The 16,367-nt window shown below is 42.0% G+C and overlaps 1 protein-coding gene across 5 annotated transcripts in view; it reads left to right on the top strand.

The window, feature by feature from the left end:
- The window catches only part of slc12a7b (solute carrier family 12 member 7b), a 90,224-nt gene that overhangs the window by 9,841 nt on the left and 64,016 nt on the right, over positions 1-16,367 (top strand). Inside the window, exon 1 of one of the 5 annotated variants that reach the window (XM_032503366.1) lies at positions 14,254-14,662. The exons of the other annotated variants lie outside the window; for them this stretch is intronic. Coding sequence (XP_032359257.1) covers positions 14,542-14,662 — 121 coding nt within the window. The 5' untranslated portion in view covers positions 14,254-14,541. Of the gene's footprint in view, positions 1-14,253; positions 14,663-16,367 lie in introns of those variants that run through there. 5 annotated transcript variants of the gene reach the window in all.

The raw sequence follows: 16,367 nt of genomic DNA on the forward strand, positions 1-16,367 counted from the left end.
AGCAATATGTGTGTGTGTGCATTCATGTTTAAATAGGCATGCACCTTTGGCTATCATGTGCTGCCCTCTGCTTTATTTGGAGCCCTGCAGTCAGCACATGGACACCAACGGGGCCCTGCCGTCCATAATATGTGCTCCTGCTGCTGTGTGGTGCCACTTAGTCCACTGCGCTGGCTTCCCTGCCAATCCTGGGTGGGATGTTTGTTTCAGTTGCTCCGCATTTATACGCAACACTCAGGAGAAGGGGTGTGTCCCTCTCCAGTCAAACAGAAGGGTTTTCAGAGAACTTACCTTCTGTTTTGGAAAATGCAAACAGGCACAACAACTATCAATACCGAATTCAATCTAATTGGATGGGAATAGACGTTGCACTTGACGCACCATTACAAGACAACTCAACAGATTCAGCGGCATTCCCTCACGGCAAATCATAGCAGCTTGATGGTGGTAACGTTAGCACGTAGTAGTAGGATGGCGACATGATTGAAAATGAAGAAAACAGAGATCCCAGAGATTCAGCACACAAGCAGCAAGACATTCCCAATCATCCTTGTCCTTATGTGAGAGAGATGTTTGAGACAGTAGGCATCAAGAAGGACTCTTGGCCAATGTGCTGAGGAACTTCTTAATTAATGTCTAGTAATTCATATTTTATCCTTTATTTTCTTTCTGGAAGCCTTATTTGAACACACACACATATATTACTTTAAATGTTAAGGGGGAGATTAAGAGTTAAGAGTCACAACTGAATTCATATCTTGCTACTCAGTCAGAATCTTATTAACTTGGAGTCCCAGTCTTTGTCATAATAATCATATATGGGATGTTTTAGGCTTATTGGCAGACATCCATTTAAGGCTTTTCTCAGCGTGCTCTCTAGGAACATGTGTGGGGTCCAGGTAGCTTTGTATAAAAAATGGTTGTCATTCACAAGGCTACAGTACTTTTACTTTTATACTTTAAGTGAATTTTAAGCCTGTAATTTGTCATTTTTACTTAAGTAAAGAAATTAAATCAGAATTTCTACTTTTACCAGAGTATTTTTTTAACACACGTATCTGTACTTCTACTTGAGTACGGGAAGTAAGCACTTTTACCATCTCTGGCGAGACTATCCCGGAGCTGACTGGACAAAGACAGCAGATTTCATCAGACTCACGCTGGGTCTGTTAATGCAGTGTGCTGCTAACTAATACCATTACCATTGGCAAAATAGCCCCGCAGTTAAATCCATACTTTAACATTAGCAAGCCACTAAGCCTGTTTGGACATTTCATGAACACCTCTGCTGAAGTGTTAAATTCGTCAACGATAATATTGACGAGACAACACTGCCGTCAAAACGCTGACTGTGGCCAAATCAACATGCAATATCGTTGACGAAAAGACAACACTAAAATATAGTTGAACAAAAACTCTTTAATTGCATTGCCTTCCACCTTTTCTTCCACCCCGTGTCTCTCTCTCTCTCTTCCCCCCCCCCCCCCCCCACACACACACACACGCACACACGCACACAGTCCGGAGCCCGGTTGATGAATGCGTCTCTCTCTGTACACGATCCGGTTCTGGTCATTGGTTAACGCAGCTTACTGCTGATTGGCTCTCATAACGGGCCAGGTGGGTGGCACACTACCATGGGTCCATGAGGCTAATATCTGATTACTCCACATTTTTATTGGGATTTTTTGTGATTCAATTCTAAACCTGCAACCTTCTCTGTCAGGTAAATGTAGTAGTACAATGTCTTCGTTTTTGATGTAGAAGTACGCTGCGAGTCAGTTGTAGGCTATACAGTGGAGTTGCATATTAAGTGGTTTGGGGTCCTTCTGTATGTAATTTTGGGGTACAATTTAGTTCTGGAGAATGCTACAAGCAGTAATACCACAGGCCAAGTAACCTGCCAGTTCCAAACAGGCACATTTTGATAGGCACTGTACTAGTTTAACGTAACACACAATAAAGTACAGTAAAGTATACAGACACTTCAGTGAGTGAGTAATGAGTGACAGGCCAAAATGTAGCCTATATTTGGAGGGTTACTTAACCCCCTTCCCAACGTGTGTGTGCGTGTGCGTGCGTGAGTGAGTGTGTGTGTGTGCGTGTGTGTTTGTGTGTGTGTGTGTGTGTGTAATATTTAATATATACATATATATATATATATATATTATATATATATATATATATATATATATATATATATATATTAACAATATGGATTTTTTTGATTTTATTTTAAATACACTGGACAAAATTATAAACGTAGCACTTTTGTTTTTGACCCCATTTTTCCTGAGCTAACTCAAAGACCTAAGACTTTTACGACACAAAAGGCTTATTTCTCTCAAATATTGGTCACAAATGTGTCTAAATCTGCGTTAGTGAGCACTTCTCCTTTGCCGAGATAATCCATCCACCTCACAGGTGTTGCATAGCAAGATGCTGATTAGACAGCATGATTATTGCCCAGGTGTGCCTTAGGCTGGCCACAATGAAAGGCCACTCTAAAATGTGCAGTTTACTATTTAGTGTTTTATAATTTTGTTCCGTATACATAGCGAGACAGTGTAAAAATCAACTTGTCAGTGCTCTTTCTTAAATGGAACGGTGACACAAATTACCTACTGCATTTCTGTACTGCAATTTCTTGTTACTTATTGGCCGACATACACTATTATAATAAGCTAATATAGGCCTAGCAATTTTTTTGGTCTAGTTCTAGCTTGAGTATTTTTTTTGAGAAAAATGAGAAGCAGCTTCTCATTTTTAGCATCAAGTCACGGCACTGACCATCACACCTGGCTGTTAAAATGACAAATGTCGCGAATTATTCTTAATTCCGTATGAAACTTGCTCTGTCAATCCGGTGTCTGAATGGCCAAAGATCAGTGTTTCTGTAGTTCCAACAAATTGATTTGTCTTCTTTCTAGATGATTGTGTCACCTTTCAGTCACATTCCCCAGTAAAACTTTTATTCCCATCAATAATTTAAGCTTATATAGCTGATATAGTTTTGAACCAGGACCCTTGGTATTTGGATCAGATAGATCCAATCAGATCAGATAGGTGTGTGACATTTAGACGCTACAGCTGTGTCAGATACTTAATCTAAAGATTGTTGCACTCAGAATGGGCAGATACCTAATATTAAAGGGCTCGAATGGAGATCAGGCCCTAACTTGATTGGGTCATCCCTAAATAATATTATTGTGCACAATATCTGCTAATCAATGTGCCAGATGTACTGGATGTGGAACTGTAGTCAACCTGAAATCCTGTTGCTATCTCTTATTTCAGACACACAAAGCATGTGGCCAGACTGATAACAGTAACAATTTTCCAGCAGCTAAAAACCCCTGCTACTGAATAGACATTGAACAGACGTGGGGGAAAAAGACTACTTAACATGTTTTTCCCCTGGACGTTCTCTATATTTACTGTTGGTAGTCTTGGGGTTTTCCAGTTCTTGGTCAACATAATGCGTATGGCTAAGTAAGGCATTTACAGTGAGTCATTTTGGCCTTATTACCTTTGCTACTGCAATAAATACTGTTGTAGGGCAAAAATAATGTCATTTTGGCCTTATTACCTTTGCTACTGCAATAAATACTGTTGTAGGGCAAAAATAATGCCAAATGAGGCACGTTAAAACCGACCTTTAAAATTACAGCAGGAGCTGGCAAGGAATTTTTCAAATCAACATGCACATACAGGGATTGGACACATAAACATGAACAGATTATATTATACCTTTCCAGTACAATAGCCATGCAATTTTTGTAATTTTTTTGTAATTAAATAGAGTTGAATCATTGTCTCTGTTACTTTCTCAACAGAAATCAGGCATTCGTTTTATGTTTAATACCTGCCTTAGACTGTGTAGGTGTTCATGTTTTTGTGTCCACCCTAGGTATAGGCAAGAGGAAAAGACAGCTAGGTACAGTTGGTTGTGGTGCTAGTGGATATCAGATGTCAGAAATGTGAAGGCCAACATGTGAGTATCTTGTTCTGCTGGTAACTGAATGAAGGATAACTTTCTTAACCCGTCCCCTGTCACAAGCAACATAGTCTGGCATAGCCAGACCTAATTTCACTCTGTTTTAGCACTGGAAAAGGTCTAATTGAAGCTCCAAGTTAAAGAAAAAACACGCTGTTGTTATTTCTTGAAAACAAATCAGTCTTTTTGGGCAGCTGGGCGCTAAGGCCAGGGTGCAGCGGCGTCCTTCTAAAATTGTGTCGAGAGACATCTTGTTTTGGTGGAAAATCTGTACGCGGGGAGGCAAGCCCTGGCATTAAAAACGCCACATAAAATGTGTAGTCATAAAAGACGATGTTGACTATGTGATACAATGTTTACTGATAAAAAAATATCATTCATCATTGGTGCCCTAGAGAGGTGAAGCCTGTATATACTTTTTAGCTCTGGACTAGAAAATCATTTTTTACAGTGTGCCGACCACTTGGAGCACATCACAATAACATTGGCTAAGTATTAATAGCAGTAGCTGTACGTAGGCCACACATTCTGTCTGTGTGTCACTGAGACAACTTACAAGACACCAAAAATGCATACAGGTCAGTACCAGAGTGCAGCGTGTCTGGTAAGCACCACGTACCGATATTTTACAGAATGCATACTTCCATACTTTGAAAATATATTTTTGCAGTGCTGGAAAAAAACTGTAGCACCTAAAGTAATGTAAGAAATTATGGACTTAACGTGTAGGCGGATGTATCGACATGCAAAAGGGTGATTAGGGGTCTTTCTACATCCGTCTATGGCGAACAATTACAGGAGAAGATCACCTTACTTGCTCTTAAGACAATTCCTGGAGCCAAAACATAAAACTCAAGTTTCATCCATAATGTATAAGCACTAAGCGTATTATCTATTTTAAAGTAACTCTAAACTGGAAATGGAATCATGGTTTGAAATTAGCCCTGATCACAGAAGACCCAGCATCCATAGAAAAAGGTTTTAAAAAATGATACGAGGTACATGCCTTCGTCTACAAAAGGGTGTCACCTGAGCCCGTTGTGTCAAAAGCAGTTTAATGAAAGACTGGCAGGCAAGTGTGTTGTTACCTGAGATGGTCGAGGTGGGGCTGCCCATGTGTACAGTAAAGTTCTTACAGACTTCATGTTGCCCCATATCATGCAGTGAGTGGCGTTCACCTTTCCCTGGCTAATTCACTGGAGTGTACCTTGACTTTGAATAGCTGATTGTGAGTAGTGGGATTTTTCCATCATTGGATCATCATAGAATTTATGTCTGACTGCAGACTGCAGTTCACCTTCAACAGCCGGCTGAGGTCTCCTTTACAGACCAATAAAGAAAAGTCATGGAAATGTTTCAGAAAGGAAACTAAAAGGTTCAGTCTAACATTAGGAAAATCTGACTGAATATGATGGCTGGCATTGTTTCCCCTCAGTTTCACTTGAGTCAGTGCTTGTAAAAGAAAATAACCGTTGCATTTGCCAGTTTACCTGATTAATCAGGTTACTGTTAACACTGCTGTGACATGTTTTGTCTAGGTGTACAAATTATAGAACAAATAGTTTATCATTCCATAGCATGTCGTGATGGTGTTAAGTGGTGGGTGTATTTCCGGATGTGATCAAATGGGGGCAACAGAGGGTCATTATTAGTCTTCAGCTTTGTGTTGCATAATGAGGGGAGTCTAGTCAAATTTAAAAGCAGTCGCCAGTCAAAGATGAGCCTTTGCAAAGGTGTGAGTTTTTAGTTTTCTCTACTTTAACTGCCAACAGTTACGGCAACAGACATGTTGCATAGTAAATCAGGCTTATTCACTGGATGTGACTGTTCCAGCTTTCAAACTCCTGTGTTATCTTATTTACACACACTGTAAGTTCTATTCAAACGGCTTGTAGAAACACAGACTCTCACACAGACCAGTTGTACACCATCGGCCCTGCTCCAAAAAGCTTAGAGCTGAAGTAAACAGGCCTCTGGTTAACAGAGAGTAAAACGACCCAGAACATGTTATCAGAAGTTGTTGGAGTTAGTGGACCAATCCGGAGCTAGAATACTACAGAATATTAGTTTTTGCATCCATCAAGTGGCAAGAAAAACTACTCCAGTTAGATGCCCCAAGTGCAGGGCACTGCATTTGTGTTGGCTGTGTAAATGATGGTTATTATCTGAACCATAACGGCTTATAATCTCTTAGGAAAAAAGTAATGTAATGCAGTTTTAAGAGCAAGAGGAAGTAATAGAGAGACGAGTAGATGTGACAAAGGCCCAAACTCACATGACATGATAAAGAGATGATATTCTAGCTTGTTAACCACCACGATTTCCTTTGTGTTTTACAGTCATTCAGTATAATGATCTCAAGGGAAGGTTGACCTTCCTCATGGCAACTCCAGAGGGCGCTATCTCATACTAGTGAGGATTTAGTGTATCACTTAAAATCTTGAGTAGGGCAGATGATAATGTCCCAGACATATGGAGTGGCGTTTTCTGACTGTGTTACCTTGCTGATGTCAAACAGGTAGTTTTAACTTTTGCTCTGTCCTAGTCTTGCAGAACAATGTGTTCCACATGTTTTAAAACTGACAGTATGGGTCTTTTTTACTTCTGCATTTACTAAAGCAATCAAATCTTTTGCACAGGACTGGTATTACCAGGGATCGCCTCACGTCTGTATACTATCAGTACAGGATCATCTGTATTTACTGACATTATCCCACCCATATGATGTCAAGGCTCTGTTAAAACTTTCATATATGTAATTGCCAACACAGCCAACACAACTGTAAATCACAGAAATGTTGATTCACACGGGACTAATATTAATACACAACCTCTGTGTTTGGCGGGGTAGAATATTTAGTAGACAAATTGCAGACCTGGCAGATTGGCACGGGATTAATATTACCGTCGACTTCCGCAATTATTACAGACGTCTAGGTCCCCAGGTAATACTAGTCCTGTGCGAATAACGGCAACAAAACCCCTTTTTCCCCATTTTTGGCCCAAAACATCTCTTCACAGTTCATAAGAAGTGGATAGAAATCAGGGAGTTGAGAAAAAAACAGTGGAAAAAAACAGTGGAATTATTTTTTGGTTTGAAAGAAAGGAAGCATCCATGGGAAAAAAGAGCTGTGTCCTTGAGCTGTACTTGGTTTATCTGTTACAAATCCAGTCTCCTCCCATCTTCCCTTGTAGAATCAATCAATACATATATTTTGGGATGAGAAATCTGAGCCTACTGAGAAGAGGTTCAACTCAGTTGAACTGTTCTTTGCTGGGCACAGAAATCCATCGGGGAGTAGGAGGGGCTGATTGGCGATCGGATTGTATATTGATGATTTAAGGCTTGATTGTTTTTTCTCGGGCCGCATCATTAATGTAATCGCAAGTGCAATCACAATGTTGCTCTGTGCGATTACATAACCGCAAAAAAACACACGTTGTTACACCTTTCCTGTTTCACTGCGGTCAAGCAGCCGTCGCTCAGATGCTGTTTGAATGCATTTACCAGGAGTATCATGGGTGCACTGTAATTATAGCGTCAGCGGATTTGTCCACGGAGATCCAAGCAACGGCTGCCTTGACTGCAGTCCTGTATTAGGCTCCCCGATTGTGGTCGGTAGCACATGGGAGCCATTCCCTCCAGGGCCGATGCTCTGTTGGGGGCAACACCCTTCCCTTTACCGGCAGTACTCACTCAACGCACCTGCCACTCTCGCTCTCACTTACACTACCCTCGTCCACAAAGATATGACCAGTCAGTAGTCTCTGTTTAGACAGTGGTGTGTGTGTTGTGGATGGTCATATGAGTATCAGAAGTTTTATTTTGAATCTTCTTTTACTTTAAGAAGAGATTGTACAAAGTATATTTTGTTACTGAAACACTAGTTATCATATTACACCCATCTTAAATGTCATTGTTCATAAGGGCGTACAAAAACAATATACAGAATGTATGCAGGATAAAACATTACATTTTTCTTTGACACTAAGACTAAGTCGTCCGTGCTGGCGTTTCATCGGTGCCCTGTGTAACTCCCCTCATACTCCCAGCACCCACTGGCGATCTGATCGTCAATCATCGATCTTGAGAAATCACGATTGGACAATATGAAAATAGAAATGTTTGCCCAACCCTACTTTGGAGCTAGTTCAATCCAAAGACACAAATAATGTGTATGTCTCCTACCCCCCAATACGGAAGCTCCATTAACCTGTGTTTTTCCACGCCTTAGTGATCAGCTGTTTCTTGTTTAGAGTTTATAAATGGATTATTTCCTCCTCCTATGAATATTTTGGAGCAACAGATGAGTCTATAATGAAGTTATATAATAACTACCCTTGTGTTCCTGTGTTTTTATGTTGTGCTTTGGCTGGGAGACATTGAATCAAGCATGGCATGGTGAAAAATTGTCTGAGAACTGATTATATCACTACATTTTAGCCTAGTTTACAGTCCCCACTGTGGATCATTGTAAACTCTCTCATAAAAGGGGCATTGTCCTCCTGGCCTGGATGCACTGACTGTCCCTGAGAAGCAGTCTGACTGTCTGACCACTTAATCAACGGATGCCACATCACTGCTCATCCACTGAGCAGGAAGTAGATAAGTGCTCTCTTTGTTACCTTAGTAGCACCATAATGCTTTTGAACATTGAGTTGTCAGATCACAGTATTGATTGCTTTCCTTTCCCTATGCACAGGAACATTCCCTATGATTCTAGGAGCTGCCTCGGACAGTGTATTAGCTCTCAGACTTATTCACTAAACACTTGATTTGCCTGTAGCATGGAGCCAGTCCCATATCTGCAACCACACCAACTTAATGGACATGTTTCAATGAAACCTGACCTGCCATCTCCATAGCAGAAGGTTTCCAAGTATTTCTGAAATACCTGATTGCATGGTGCTTTATTGATGTGATATGTGAACATTGTTCTGGTAAGTTGAATTCTCCATGTCTCTCTCTCTCTCTCTCTCTCTCTCTCTCTCTCTCTCTCTCTCTCTTATAGAAAGAGACAGGATGAGTGGGGAAACTGGTAATTGTTGTGTGTGAGTGTGTGTTTGTGTCACTCTTTCTATCCGTCCCTTTCTCTCTCTCTCTCTCTCTCTCTCTGTGTGCCTGATCTTGTGTCTCACTGTGAGAAGTCAAGACAGACAAAATGACCATGAACGTAGATGTTTTATTTTGAAATGCTTTATTTCTGTAAAGTATCCAGCTGCACTGTGGTCTTCCTGTATGTGATTACCTGCCTGGTTTGACAAATACTCAATAGAACTAAAGGAGACGCTGAAACTATCGCTTCAGGACGCAGGCTGACGCGTATGCTTCGCGCATGCTACATGTCCGGGATGAATGGACAGATAGCATAACATGGGCGCCGAAATAAAAAGAGCTGCGCTACTCTGCTCTACCCGACGCTTACGCGCCTGGTGTGCTTTGGCTGTTAAAAGCAAGTCTTTCCTAGCCACTGTCGCACTAAATGCATGCTCTTGTGGAAATTGTTGGGTCTGTTTAAATTACAGAGTGTAGACCTACTCTATTTCATTTCAATTCAATTTTTATTTATAGTATCAAATCATAACAAGAGTTATATCAAGATACTTTACACATTGGTCTAGACCACACTAGACCACATATTTAACAAGGACCCAACAGTTCTAGTAGTTCCCTCCGGAGCAAGCAACAGTGCGACGGTGGGGAGGAAAAACTCCTATTTGAGGAAGAAACCTGGGACAGACCCAGGCTCCAAGTAGGCTGTGTCTGAAGACCGGTTGGGTTGAAATGAACAGTGGCAATAACAGTCACAATAAAAGATAATGGAACAGTGACTAAAAAAAATAGTAGTTTGTAGTAGTTATTGGCAAAGCAGGTCACGGTGCAGCATTACAAGGCACAGCAGAGTGTAGCAGGGCACCACAGAGCATAGCAGGATGTAGCAAGATGTAGCAGGATGTAGCAGGGCATTACAGGACGTGGAGCAGGACTAAGGCGACAGCTGCAGCCATGATTTTGGAGCCTCCCTGATCCAAGGAAACATGCTGGGGGGAAAAGAACATAAGCCCTCCGGGGAATGACTCCCCAAAGCTAGTAACAAGCATTACTGGTACATGGATGCACACAAATGGAAAAATAAAGGAGCTCAGTCTGTCAAAGGAAGTCCCCCGGCAGTCTAAAACTATTACAGCATAACTAAGAGGGATAGGGTAAAGAGAGGAGGCTGGTCGGGCCATTTAATCTGGTGGTGATCAGCCTCGATGCTGCGGTGAGTTCATTTTTAGACATTTAAGATGCAAACAAATACCATTAACACAATTTGATGGGAAAAAGAGAATTCCTTCCCCGTGACATTCAGAAACCCGTCCTTCCTCTCTCTCTTTAGTCTGTCCATAACAACTAGCATCTGTGACGCAGGTAAGCCACACCCACCTCAGCCTGGTAAGCCAATAGGAAAGATTTTGCTGTGACATAGGGGAAACGCATCTTAACTGGGAAACGGTCATTACACCGGCAGGACGAATAGTATTATAATCTTTACTATTCAAATGCTGAAATTTTTTAATAAATAGATTGGCTAACGTTAGCTAACCTCCCTCTTCTCATGTCACGTCTGATGAACAATAAGTTACGGGAGTGAGAAACACAAGGCGTTGTAAGCTAACTAACGTTATGTACCGACTAACATAAGTACAGGAGGGAGTGACAGGCTATGGCTGGAAATCAAAAGAAGGTTGGGAAATAGTTTCTTTAAAATTGACATCCACCAAGACAAAATGCTTATGATATCAATAGTCCTAACTGCGTCACATGTTATAGGAGCTTAGCTGGGAGCTTCATGGAGACAGCTAAAGTTAATGTTAGCTGCCCTACAGCTGTCAAAGTTAGCTTAGCTTCGTTGAGACAGCTAAAGTTAATGTTAGCTGCCCTACAGCTGTCAAAGTTAGCTTAGCTTCGTGGAGACAGCTAAAGTTAATGTTAGCTGCCCTACAGCTGTCAAAGTTAGCTTAGCCTCATGGAGACAGCTAAAGTTAATGTTAGCTGCCCTACAGCTGTCAAATTAAGCTTAGCTTGGAGCTTCATGGAGACAGCTAAAGTTAATGTTAGCTGTCTTACAGCTGTCAGACTTAGCTTAGCTTCATGGAGACTAGCTAAAGTTAATGTTAGCATCATGGCTAGCAGTATGAGAAATTGTTTTTGGCTGTGCTTACCAACATGATGTCATTGTGCTAACCAAGCACCGTTAGCCTCTACAACAGCTGTTTTAAGACAGTTATTTGTTGATTCATGTTTGTTGCTGCATGCTTGTGGTGGAAAATAATGTAAGTAATAATAAGGCTGCAACACATCTTTAAATTACTATTAGTATTAGTACTATTAGTATTAGTCCTTTTGGTGCCTTATCCCTGTTTTTGTCTGTTAAATATGGCTTACTTTAAAGACAGCCAAAAGTGAACGGTGGGGGGCTGTAATGATAGTGGCTGACTGCTAGCTGACTGGGGGCTGCCTTTCGATGTGTCCCAGAGGCTGTAATGATAGTTGCTGGCTGCTAGCTGACTGTGGATCATTACAGCCTTGGGGATACATCCGATGTATCCCCAAGGCTGTAATGATAGTTGCTGGCTGCTAGCTGTCTGTGGATGTATCCCAGAGGCTGTATTGATAGTTGATGGCTGCTGTGGATGGGACCCCGGGGCTGTAATGATAGCGGCTGACTGCTAGCTGGCAGGGGACTGCCTTTCAATGTGTCCCCGAGGCTGTAGTGATAGTTAAATGTAAATGTGCTATATTTATATAGCGCTTTTCTAGTCTTAACGACTACTCAAAGCGCTTTTTACATCATACAGGAAACATTCGCCATTCACACACATTCATACACTGTGGCCGAGGCTGCCGTACAAGGTGCCACCTGCTCATCAGATAAACACTCACGTACATTCACACTCCGATGCGCAACTCAGGGTTCAGTGTCTTGCCCAAGGACACTTTGACATGGGACTGCAGGGCCAGGGATTGAACCCCCAACCTTCTGATTGGCAGACAACCGCTCTACCACTGAGCCACAGCCACAGTTGCTGGCTGCTAGCTAACTGGGGTCTAAGGGCTGACTGTGGAATGGATTTGTCCCTGCGCCGGGGGTGTAATGATAGTGGATGGTTGCTATCTGGCTGGGGGCTGACTGGGGAAAGGATGTGCCCCCGGGGTTGTTGTCAGCTCTAATCCCAACAGAAGCTTTGCAGGGCCGGGAGAATGAGGCAGACAGACAGGAGTGTTTTATCTAGCTAGCTAAATTACCATTAGATTAGTCGTCTATCTATACAGTTAATGTTACTGATGAATTAGTGGGTTAGCCCAGAGTTATTAACTGTGGTCAAAACAATAATACTAAAAATAACTGAGCGTGTTGACTGATGTCTTAATCTTATGTTACCCACCAAGAATTTGCTAACGTTATAGACCAAGCATTAGCATTAGCTACTTGTCAACCAGCACCTTTTAATGTAGGCACCAAAGCACTTTTCCTTTTTGTTCCCCCTACAAGTAGGGAGTGGAATTGTCCATTACTGTTACCATTACCATTATTCTTGTGTCTCATTCCAACAAGTTAATGAACCACTTAAACGATTTTGGAAATATTATTTTAAGGTACAAAAGATTATTTGGTGTTATTGAATATTGATCGATTTCAATGTATTAGTGTTGCAAAGTCAGATGTAATCAAGGACAAAACGATGCAATGTGGCCGAAAAAAAGTTGTATTACGTTTACTGAGTGTATTTGCTTGGTCTTTAGCAAACTAAGGTGCAGTCTAGCTAGCCTCCTTGTGTCCCCGCCTGGAGCTATGCTAATTAACACCGAGACACCTGTCACTAGGCTACATTTATTTGTGTTGTATACACTGCGTGTGTGCAAGAAGACCTGTCACTAATTCACACTTCTGACATTCCTTAGAGATGATTCATCTAAGGGGTGCTATTTGGACAGACCTGTCCCCACTGCTAAAACAATATCCTAAAGGAAACACTGCACAGTATTGCCAAAGCACACTTACTCACTCAGTGATAGACTTTTAGGTTTATAGCGCTGGCTTCTGCGGTCCAGTGAAAAAAATGCAATGGCAATGCATTTTCTGTAATTTGGTCACTTTGTCTGCCCGTCTCTGTCTTTTTTCTTGCGTTCTTCTGCTCCACCTCCTGCCTTTCCTACACTACCAGTCCAAAGTTTGGACACACTTTCCAGTTCAAATGAATGAAGAGGCGGGTCCAAACTTTTGACTGTACTGTATATCCTGCCGCCCCCAACCTTCCCATGTTGGGGAACAAAAGGGGGAGAGGTGTGTTCTGGGTGGACCTTAATGACCTTTAATGTGGCTGTAGCATTATGAAAGAATGAAACATTTGCTGCTGTGGCTTTTTCCTTAAGCAGGCTTCCTTTCAGCATGTCCAGGTGAACCCATGGAGGTCAATACCATATGCTAGCTGTGTGGTGATGCTGGGCTTCAAAGCAGCGGGCTGTGGACCAGAAGACTGACGTTTTCTCCACATTAACATGTAAATCACGCTCCACACCAAAACAGTGTTAAAAAGATATGACACTGAAAAAATAGGGACGTGACACTGTCCCGAAAAATCTTTTTGCCACTGCACACATTTTCTTATAATTCTCCTGCTGTTTGTCTCTGTTGTCAACACTGCACCTCGTATTTCAGAGGTTGCTCTGAAGAGATAAAAGCATGAAGTTGACACATGCATTGATTTACTTCCCTCCCAACTCTTTGCCTCCCTCAGTCCCCCCCCCCCTCTTCCTGTGTGTTTAAGTTTTTTTTTACAGTAACATACATTACACTTTTAATGACATGTACATGCAGTGCAGAGGTTGAATGTGTGTGTTAGCATGTCCATGCATGTGTGCTAACCCTCTTCGGGGGTGTGTGTCTGAATGGCCAGTATGCATCTTTAAATCAGCCCTGCCCACTTCTGGTTATGCACATGGGCTCAAATAACACTGCATAGGAAGTGAGGAAATATAAATGTGTTTCTGGGTGCGCAGACCTTCCTCATTAGAACAACTCTGGAGTTCCTCCTCTCTTTGAACAAAGGCAGAGGCTCTGCCCTCAGGCACAGAAAGTGTACTCTCACACATACTCACAAGCACAAATGCATGTCATGTTTTTTTGCTAGTCTGTATCTTTGAGGGTACTGCCCCCATTGGGCGGGACAGTCGTGCTCTTCCTTATTTGGATAGTTGGTGCGTCGGGGCTCGGGGTCACATGGGTGAACAGCAGAATCCTAGCGATAGGGACAAAAACTCAGAAGTACGCCCTGACGTCTGCACACAGGAGTAAAGTAAACCAGGGCAGTAAGTCTCGCTGATAAAGCAAACAACTGAGAGGAGAGCATAAAAAGGAGAGGAGTGACAGCTGTTGGACAGAAGAAGAGAGAGAGGTGCAGCAGAACTGAGAGGGAGGGAGGGAAAGAGGAGAGAGGAGAAAGAGATAAGAGTGCGGCAAACAGGAGACGTTGAGAGGAAGCACATGGTGTAGAAAATGCCTACCAACTTCACTGTTGTCCCAGTGAAGGACAACACTAAAAAGGCGAAAAAGGGGAACGAGGAGGAGGATGTGGATGACAACAATGTGCTGAAAGAGGAAGAGGAAGACGCCACAGGTGAGATGTAGTCGTTTTTTTTTAGCTCCGTCAGGTGGGTGATTAACGCAGATGAGATATGTAATGCTAATTCAAAGTTCAAAACTTTTTAAGCTCACCTAAATGCACAGATCTCTATTCTGAAGTGAGACTTTACCAGCCCTGGCTCCTTTTGAAAGTTTGAAACGCATCTTTGGTTTTCTGTGACAGTAGATAGAGAAGCAGTCCCAGAAAGTTCCAGACTTTGCCGACAGTATCCAGGGACGCTGATAATGTGGCTTTATTTCAAGGGTTACTGTTTCCTATGTTTTTAAGAAAGAACTGTTTATGGGCTGTGTGTGGGTGGATAATGTGTAGGGAAGAGAGTGGATTTCAGGGAAGGCTTGTTCAGTTTCCAGCAACTGCGTGAGATGACGGTTTCCCCTCACACGCCACTGCCGATCAATGGAGTCGCATGTGAATTTTTGTTTCAAGCCAGTGTTTCCCATTTGGCCCAAATCTCTTTCCTAATTCCCTTTTATTTACCCCATTCCATACAATAGGTTGCCTTTCTTTTCTATACGTGTTTCTCTACAAACCATTTATTATTATTCTTTTGTTTTTCTATTTCTTATTGTTTCAATATACTGCCAGGTTGCCAGGTAGTGACAAAGCACATATACCAGCACATATGCTCTAATTGGGACACCCATGACTTTTGCATATCCTAACATCTCTCTGTGTTGGTTACCTTGCAACCTCAGACATGACTCACCCTCTGAAGACCTTTCTGTGAACTTTAGTGCGCAACAAACAACATGATAACCTTAGTCCATATCGACAACATTCCAATTCCGGGATTGTTCAGATTCCTGCCGGAAATTCCACCAGATGTCCCTCTTTTTAGGCCGTATGTCCGTCACTTTCCGCTTTGTTTGTATTGGCATTCTAAACTCTGGTGGATTTCTGAGGACTCCTGTTAACTGCTCCTCAGATCTCTGCAGGGTAAATCCAGACAGCTAGCTAGACTATCTGTCCAACATAAATGTTCTCTGTTGAACGTACACATTGTTCCACCAAAACCAATTCCCTCCTGAGGCTATTGCAGCTGCATTGTTGTGCCACCACCCATGACAATTGTGATTGGTTTAAAGAAATGCCAATAAACCAGAGCACGTTTTCCTCCCATCACGGAATGTGTGAACTAACCAGACCCTTATCCACAGCGCTGTGGGGGAAGGTCAGGCAATGCAAGACTAAGATAACCTTAACAAAGTGCCATTTGTCTCAAGCATGATACATATTCCTATGTGAACCTTCCTGAACAAGACAAAATACATCCATTAACATGAATAGCACTTGTGTATTATATGTGAAGTTCAGCAAATCTGCCCCCGTTACCAATTTGAAAACCTTTAAAAACCTTGCGAAGCCTGATATATTACCTGTTTTTAATGGTAGAAGGCCAGCTTTCTGGACTTTGCCCCTCTAATACCTTTTTCTTGACACGTAATTAATTCTACCTGGACATCAGTGTAACATTAGATATTTGGTGTTAGAACAAAATAGTTTCCCTTCTCTTTGGCTTCTGCCAAGAGCATCAGCCTAATACTTACCTGTTTTCCCCAGAGTATTGAGCAGGGAGAGGTCACGGAGTGCATATTTAACAAACTCCTCTCTAACACTCCATGTTTTGCCAGACTGTTGTTAGTGAAGTCTCTTCTTTTACAGCACTTCACGTTGCACT

The sequence above is a fragment of the Etheostoma spectabile genome, chromosome 22, assembly GCF_008692095.1.
Source record: "Etheostoma spectabile isolate EspeVRDwgs_2016 chromosome 22, UIUC_Espe_1.0, whole genome shotgun sequence".
Taxonomy (NCBI): Eukaryota; Metazoa; Chordata; class Actinopteri; order Perciformes; family Percidae; genus Etheostoma; species Etheostoma spectabile.